Source organism: Anguilla anguilla, chromosome 8, assembly GCF_013347855.1.
Source record: "Anguilla anguilla isolate fAngAng1 chromosome 8, fAngAng1.pri, whole genome shotgun sequence".
Lineage (NCBI taxonomy): Eukaryota > Metazoa > Chordata > Actinopteri > Anguilliformes > Anguillidae > Anguilla > Anguilla anguilla.
Window position 1 is genome coordinate 33544192 of NC_049208.1, and position 7802 is coordinate 33551993.

Here is a 7802-nt window from a genome sequence, read left to right on the forward strand (position 1 = left end):
TCACAATGGCTTGTCTCTGTCTGACTCATAGAGCGTATATAGGAACATATCATAGAGTTCTGCGGTCTGACTACAGTCCAAAGAAAGCCTTTGTCCCGTCTTAGAGAACTGGTGCGGTGTCTGCTATTGACTAGCGAAAGCGATCGGGATTTGGATCAGTAGTGGACTCGAATTGGTGCAGTCCTTAATATATTGTCTGAGTGAACTCAACCTTTCTAAAATCCTATCAGAATGAGAGAAATAGTTCATATACAGGCTGGCCAGTGCGGCAACCAAATTGGGGCTAAGGTAAGGAAATATAAACTACTTTAATAGACTACTTTAAATATTGCAAGCTACAAGTTAATAATGGTCAAAATATAAAATAGCTTTAGGTTAGTTACAATAGCCTACTACTGTATGCTGTTTCAATGAAAATTCAGTGTTCCAGAAGTTAACAAATCAAATCATTGACACGATGACACGTGATGGTGAGATTATAGAGTGTCTAAGTGAACTATAAACCCAATATTTTCTTCAATTAATGGCAGATTTAGTAGGCTTAATATTTTTTCAGATATGTTAACTGAAATATCCCCAGACCGTATTATCACATAACGTTGGACAGCTAGAAAATAAGCCAACAGTCGGTTTGGCTATGACTCAGTATTGGGCGTATGTAGGGTCTTTTCATTGTTCGTCTGCTCTCAGTCCCTGAAATGATCTAATCAGTAGGCTAGCAATCCCTTCGAAAAACGTAGGAGAAGTTACGTAGGAGAACTCTTAAAAGATAACATTTGGTCCCGCTCTGGAATCTGGGAACAAATGTTATCTGTAAAAAGTTAAATTAACACTGGACATTTTACTGTCTGCTCTTCTTGTAAATGTATGTCTCTTCTGGTCCTCTATTGTAACTACAAAGTTTTGGGAGGATCTCTCGGTCTACCTCATAAGAAATTCCAAGCTTTCTTTTACTAATTAAACTCTTTATTAGACTCAGTATAACTACACAATAATCAGAAAAGTAAAAACACTCAAATTGTGCAAAGATTTTTAAAATGCTGAATAGATATTTCATGATATTTTTTGTCATCTTTTATTTTATTTTCAGTTATTTGATGTCAATGTTTTTGTAAATGGAATATATTCAGAAATTTATGCATATAATTTTATATGGGATGTGTATAACAATTCATGGTTATGACGTGTTTATTGTGTGAATTTAAAAAGTTTGGTCTGCCACTTGATGGCGACATAATCAATGGCCTACAAGAACAAAATGAACGGGGAGAGAAATGGGTGAAAGAAGGAGATGAATGGCTGAAATTAAAGGGAAGCCAGTGCATATTCTTTATTATTGTAAACGATAAATACTCAAATAATTGGTCGATATCCATAGATTCCAGTTGACACTAATGGTTTGACGGATGCACATGATCTTCATGCAGCTTTTGGTCACATGAAAAGAATTTTACGGAGGTTTTTAGAACAGGAGACAGTTTTATACTGCCTAGGTTGTGCAGTGTTAAACTGATCTGGACACTCAGTGTCAGTGGTACTTTATGGTATACTATTTGATATAATGACCTTGTTTTGAGCATACACAAACAGTATAAACTAATAATGACAAATTTGATTTAAAAAGCAATCAGTTAAACAGTTAAGATGAACTATGTGTTCCATGATTCGGCTTAGTAAAAGGAGACTTAGGGGTGATTTGACTGAGGCTTTTAAATTCATAAAGGGGATCAACAAAGTGAACTAGAAGAGATTCTTCAAGTTCTGTTAGTAGAACGAGAGGACATAAATGAAAATTAGCTAAAGGTAAATTCTGTACAGACATAAGGAATCATTTTTTTCAAGCAGAGAGTGGTCAATGTGTTCAATAGCCTGCCAGGTCATGTAGTAGAGGGGGATTTTCAAGACCGTGCTTTATACCATGTTAGATACTATCTAGTCTGTCGGTAATCCAAGCACTAGGTACAGTTTAGTCAGGAAAATGGTGAGCATTGTTGGGCTGAACGGCCTCTTCTCGTCATTATGTTATGTTATGTTATTGGATCATGGAAATCCTATAAAGTGCTTCTCAGACTGCTATAATGGACCATTTAAAGCCCCCTCTCTCTCTCTCTCAATAAGTTCTGGGAGGTGATCAGTGATGAGCACGGGATCGACCCCACCGGCACCTACCATGGAGACAGCGATCTGCAGCTGGACAGAATCAATGTCTATTACAATGAGGCCTCAGGTACCTCCACACCCACCCACACCCTACCTCCGTCACTGCTGTGAAGTTGCATAGTGCAAAAGCACCTAGCCTGGGCCTGGGCGAAGAAGAGGCGAAGGTGATGGATGTATCCTCTGCGATATTAATGTGGCAGATATTTGCACATGCTGTAATGAGGGTATAATGCTCATAACTGTGGATTACTCACTTTGCTGTCGTGTATTTTAATGAACACCTGACATGATGTGATATGTTTGTCCACTGTGTTGAGCTGGTGTCGAGTCTTTCCTCTATTTCTGTCTCCAATGCAGGTGGAAAGTACGTTCCCAGAGCCATTCTTGTGGACCTGGAACCTGGCACCATGGACTCTGTCCGGTCCGGACCCTTTGGCCAGATCTTCAGGCCTGACAACTTTGTGTTTGGTAAGTCAATGTAAAACTGAAGGTAAGAACAGTGGGATATTGGAGGATGCATGGGCAAAACCTTTTCCCAAAGATGATTCTACCTGTATAGAATAGAAGTGTGCAGAATTGTGGGATGAAGGAAATTGGGGAAGTATTCCTTTGAGGGAGGTTTGGAAGTTACCCAGCAGGAGTGTTTGATTCTTGTCATTTTTCTCATAAGGATGTGATGTAGAGACCTAAGTATCAGTTCTCTGTTCCCTGTTGCCATCCACTTCCTGTTCCTTATTTCTGTCACCTCTCAGGTCAGAGTGGAGCTGGAAACAATTGGGCAAAGGGTCACTACACCGAAGGTGCGGAACTGGTCGACTCGGTCCTTGATGTGGTCCGCAAAGAGGCCGAGGGCTGTGACTGCCTGCAGGGCTTCCAGCTCACACACTCCCTGGGCGGGGGTACAGGGTCCGGCATGGGCACCCTGCTGATTAGCAAGATACGGGAAGAGTACCCCGACCGCATCATGAACACGTTCAGCGTGGTGCCCTCCCCCAAAGTCTCGGATACTGTGGTGGAGCCCTACAACGCCACCCTGTCAGTCCACCAGCTGGTGGAGAACACGGACGAGACCTTCTGCATCGATAACGAGGCCCTCTATGACATCTGCTTCCGCACCCTGAAGCTGACCACGCCCACTTACGGAGACCTCAACCACCTGGTGTCCGCCACCATGAGCGGCGTCACCACCTGCCTGCGCTTCCCTGGCCAGCTGAATGCCGACCTCCGAAAACTGGCGGTGAACATGGTGCCTTTCCCCCGCCTTCACTTCTTCATGCCCGGCTTCGCCCCTCTCACCAGCAGGGGGAACCAGCAGTACCATGCCCTCACTGTGCCTGAGCTCACCCAGCAAGTGTTTGATGCCAAGAACATGATGGCTGCCTGCGACCCGCGTCACGGGCGCTACCTGACCGTGGCCGCCATTTTCCGCGGACGGATGTCCATGAAGGAGGTGGACGAGCAGATGCTGAACGTGCAGAACAAGAACAGCAGCTACTTTGTGGAGTGGATCCCCAACAACGTCAAGACCGCCGTCTGCGACATCCCACCCAGGGGCCTCAAAATGGCCGTCACCTTCATCGGCAACAGCACGGCCATCCAGGAGCTGTTTAAGCGCATCTCTGAGCAGTTCAGCGCCATGTTTAGGCGCAAGGCCTTCCTCCACTGGTACACTGGAGAGGGCATGGATGAGATGGAGTTCACGGAGGCCGAGAGCAACATGAATGACCTTGTGTCCGAGTACCAGCAGTACCAGGACGCCACTGCTGACGAGGAGGGAGAGTTTGAAGAGGAGGCTGACGAAGATGACTGAAAAAATTATAAAAAAGAAGAAATCTGGGGTTGATTTGAGGGAGGTAGACACATACAGTAAGGAAATAAGGATATAAGCAACAATAAACACAAAAACACAAAAGTGAGAAAAAAAAAGAAAATGGGTTAAATGGGAAGCAGCCAGGGGAAAAATAAATGAATCAATGCATGGGCACGGGTGGACCAGGGTGGGCCACAGCCAGCTAAATAATATCATGGCCTTGGCTGAACCACAGCACCCAGGTGTGAATGCCTGCCTAGATAGTTCTGATCCACCTAGTTCTGTGCAGGCCAAACTATACAAATATTTCTGGCTATGCTGCTACAGGTTGAAGTAAAGTCAAAATAAGAGCCAGGTTATTAGCCTTTTGATCAGTCGAATGAAGATAACCAACGACGGAAAAGACTTTCAACCCAGCCACATTAACTTTGAAGAAAGAGGGATATGGAGATGTCATAGGGTCAATGTAAGGAAAGAGCCAAGAGGTCAAACCACACGAATAAGAAAGTTTATCCATTTATTTATCCACTTTACTTTTGTTCCACCGCCATGTTTTGCTCACCGAGCCATAGCAACAACACTCCGAAGCCTAACCAACCAGCGAGTGTGATGCGAGTGCTATCACTGCGCTATGAGAACAGTAGATGAGTGGTGTCAAAGGTTAAGTGGGGTCAGCTTAAAAAATTGGTGAGAGGAACGCAATGACACAAAATCAGCACACATGTCAAGCTAAGGATGGCGCAATCATGGAAGAAAGTAAAGACCAAGAGAGTGAATCTCACTGAAAGAAAATGCGTTAAGACTGCTAAGAAGAGACAGGAGGAATCCTGAGAATATAAAGTTGTCAAATTATTTTCAGCTGTGTGATGTATCTTGCGGTAAATGATTCAGTTTTTTTATTCTCATGTTCAAACAACCAATTATTTTCCCTGTCCTATGTTTTTATTAAATGGCCATGAGGCAAATTCGTGATGGCTGAAATTGAATTTAGGCTGATTTTTTTTCTGCATTCTACACATCCATTATACAGTGCAAACATATGGATGGAAATTGGGGTGACTGAACCAGAACACAGATTGATCCAATAATAAATCAGCTTAAATGCTGCAGGCAGACAAAGAAAGGTTATAAATCCAAGTACATATTAAGTCAAGATTTAGTATATCCGCTATGGTAATGGGTAGTTCAGTGTGAGTCTGTGTGTGGTACGGGTAGCTTTGAGTTATCATAAATCTTATTGTAATCTTCATGGCTATGCCCAACGGTGAAGTGGACATGAGTGAAGGTCAGATTTATTTTTTATTCCGTTTTAGTGTATAAAATTACAATTCAATGAAGTGAAAAACTATTTCATCAAATTATCAAAAGGAAACAGTCTCTCTAGGTCAATAAAAAACATCATTCTAAAAATGGAAAAGCTCTCTACTGTCAGTTCTAAGTGTAATATGTAGGAAAATATGTAGAACAAGCACCCGCATATTCAGTCGAGAACACAACAATCAAATGCCGAGGGTGCTTTACAGTTAGCCATTACGCTGCTGGACTCCGATTCGCAGTATTGGTAGGGTATGAATTTGCTTCCGGACTGTGGGGCACGTCGCAGTACAGGGAGTGATGAACTCATCGCAGTAAGTTAAAAGCTGGAAAAATAACCAAAACAAAGACCCCCTGTGGTAGGAGTTGGCAGACAAGAACCCTACAGCGGCATCCATCTGTGTGGCCACCGCAGCGTGGATTGAAGGAGGTATACTCCAGGGTGGCGTAGCTAAGGCCGAACTGCTCATTAGATGAAACAACAATGCGGCAAACACTCCCACAAATACCATATAGACATGATAAGTGCCGTTTCTATTTGGTTCATCAGTATACAGTAACAATGCAAGTCTGTTTTGTTGGCATTGCCTTTATAAGAAGAACAGCATTGCTTCCTCATTAGTGAGCATGTACCTTTATTCCTAAAATGGTACGTACATGCTGCAGATCTGAAGGACCTAGGAGAGTGGCAGCCGTTGGTACACATGTATTCCTGAGGTTGAATCATACGTATGTTGCCTTTGTCACACCTGCCATTAAGGTACTGACTACTGCCTTTTGTAAGGTGAGGCCTACAAGAACACAGGGCTGCTTTACAAATCTAACATTTTTTTCCAATCCTTTTTGTTAGCTTATATTCAGTGTACACAATACGGTGTTCACCTGCTCAGGTTTTTTGTGATTTTTTTTCCTTCAAAGGGACTAAAATGGATGCAGTCGACTGTACACTTCCAGCTTTGCACGTTTAATTAGTCAGCCTCCACCTTGCACAACTGTGTTATGTCCATACCTCAGGTATGTAGATTAGGCCCTTCGTTATGGAAAGCTGGATTATACATCTTTAGTCCAAAAACAAACAAAGATAATGCAGTACATTTACATGTACCCTCATTATGAGTGCATTTTAACTAGCAGCCTTGGCAGTGTCCCAATACAATAAACACATCTGAAAAAACAATGCTGTAAATGTTCATTTATTATTGGTAATATCCATAATTTTCTATTCCATACTTTTTTTATAAACTGTCGAGTGCAAATCAGTTCAGTCACTATTGATATGACAGATGGGTAAACAGCAAGCTTGCTGGTTTCCCAGAATGCCCTCTGTCAGCTGAGGGGTGCCCACTCCTATACAACCGGTATCTGCCTGTTTTAATTTGCCATCTGTATGAGTTGCCTGACATATTTCTCCTCCCTCTCTCAACCATTCTCCCCGTCAGTGGTCTGACTCATTCAGAGCGCAAAGTGCCTTTCCCAAGATCCAATAAATATGCTCCGTTCATTACCTCACTGTCTCCGCATATAGTAACAGTGTTAGTCTGTATTATGAAAGTGTTTCCTGTTCATTTTAAAACTGCCATGGTTCCCTTCAGTGTCATTGTACATGTCTGTATACCTCAAAGGTGTGTGTGTGAGAGAGAGAGAGAGAGATAGTGTGTGTGTGTGTGTGTGTGTGAAAGAGAGAGAGAGAGAGAGAGCGATATGATGGAAGACTGGATACCTGTGATGGTATGTGGTGAGGAGTGTCGTGAAGATACCATCTGATAAAGATACATTTACAAAGAATACATTTTTATATACAATCTGTGAACAATTGAGGTTAAATATCTTTATCAAGGGTACAACAACAGTGCTCCATCTTGGTATCAGTTTAGGTATGAATGGATATATTATTGTAATTCACCAAGTAAAATGGCTTAACAATGACAATACATGCATTGTGTTGACTGATTTAAGAGCAACAGATGGATAATAGTAACAGAACCAAAAATATCCCTTGACTCAGTCCTGTACATTCATACCCAAAGCATGAAATTAAACATGATTGATAGACAGGGCTGTCATCCTAGTCACTCTTACTGATGTACCTTCCTCCTATCCATGTGTACAACTAGACTCCTGCAGTATAACTCTGAACTTTTGAATGGTTATTTGTGACTCAGCTATACCTGATTTACATCAACCAAAGAGAGTAATGTTCTACCAACAGATTGTAATGAATATAATTATTTGACTATTTTGAGAGCTTGGGCTGACTGGAGAAGGGGTGTATTTCTTACTCATGTAACCAGTAGTGCTTAGGACCCAGGAGTAGCTGCTAGCAGGTAGGGCGTACCCGTGGTCTCTGTATGTTCGCCCCCTCCCCTTTCCTTTGTGTGCTCTGAGCTTTCGTTCTGAACAACGCCCGCCTGATGCCCCATCCACACCGCGGTCTGTTTGAAATGCTCGGTGTTACATTGAATTGTTAAATGACAGATTCCTTGATGTTAACCCAGCTCCTTTTAAAATGTATTTTTCA

At 42.4% G+C, this 7802-nt stretch overlaps 1 protein-coding gene across 1 annotated transcript; it reads left to right on the top strand.

Annotated features, from left to right (window-relative positions):
* Positions 1–42: 42 nt before the first annotated feature.
* Positions 43–4951, top strand: LOC118234106 (tubulin beta chain-like). The gene is made up of 4 exons (XM_035430427.1): positions 43–288; positions 2119–2227; positions 2518–2628; positions 2913–4951. Exons 1-4 carry the CDS (start codon positions 232–234, stop codon positions 3968–3970), a joined length of 1335 nt encoding a protein of 444 aa, XP_035286318.1. The 5' UTR covers positions 43–231; the 3' UTR covers positions 3971–4951.
* Positions 4952–7802: the final 2851 nt, after the last annotated feature.

Coding starts and splice junctions, on each gene's coding strand:
- LOC118234106 (XM_035430427.1), top strand. CDS start 232: ATGAGAGAAATAGTTCATATACAGGCTGGCCAGTGCGGCAACCAAATT. Junction 289..2,118: donor GCAACCAAATTGGGGCTAAG/GTAAGGAAATAT, acceptor TCTCTCAATAAG/TTCTGGGAGGTGATCAGTGA. Junction 2,629..2,912: donor GCCTGACAACTTTGTGTTTG/GTAAGTCAATGT, acceptor GTCACCTCTCAG/GTCAGAGTGGAGCTGGAAAC.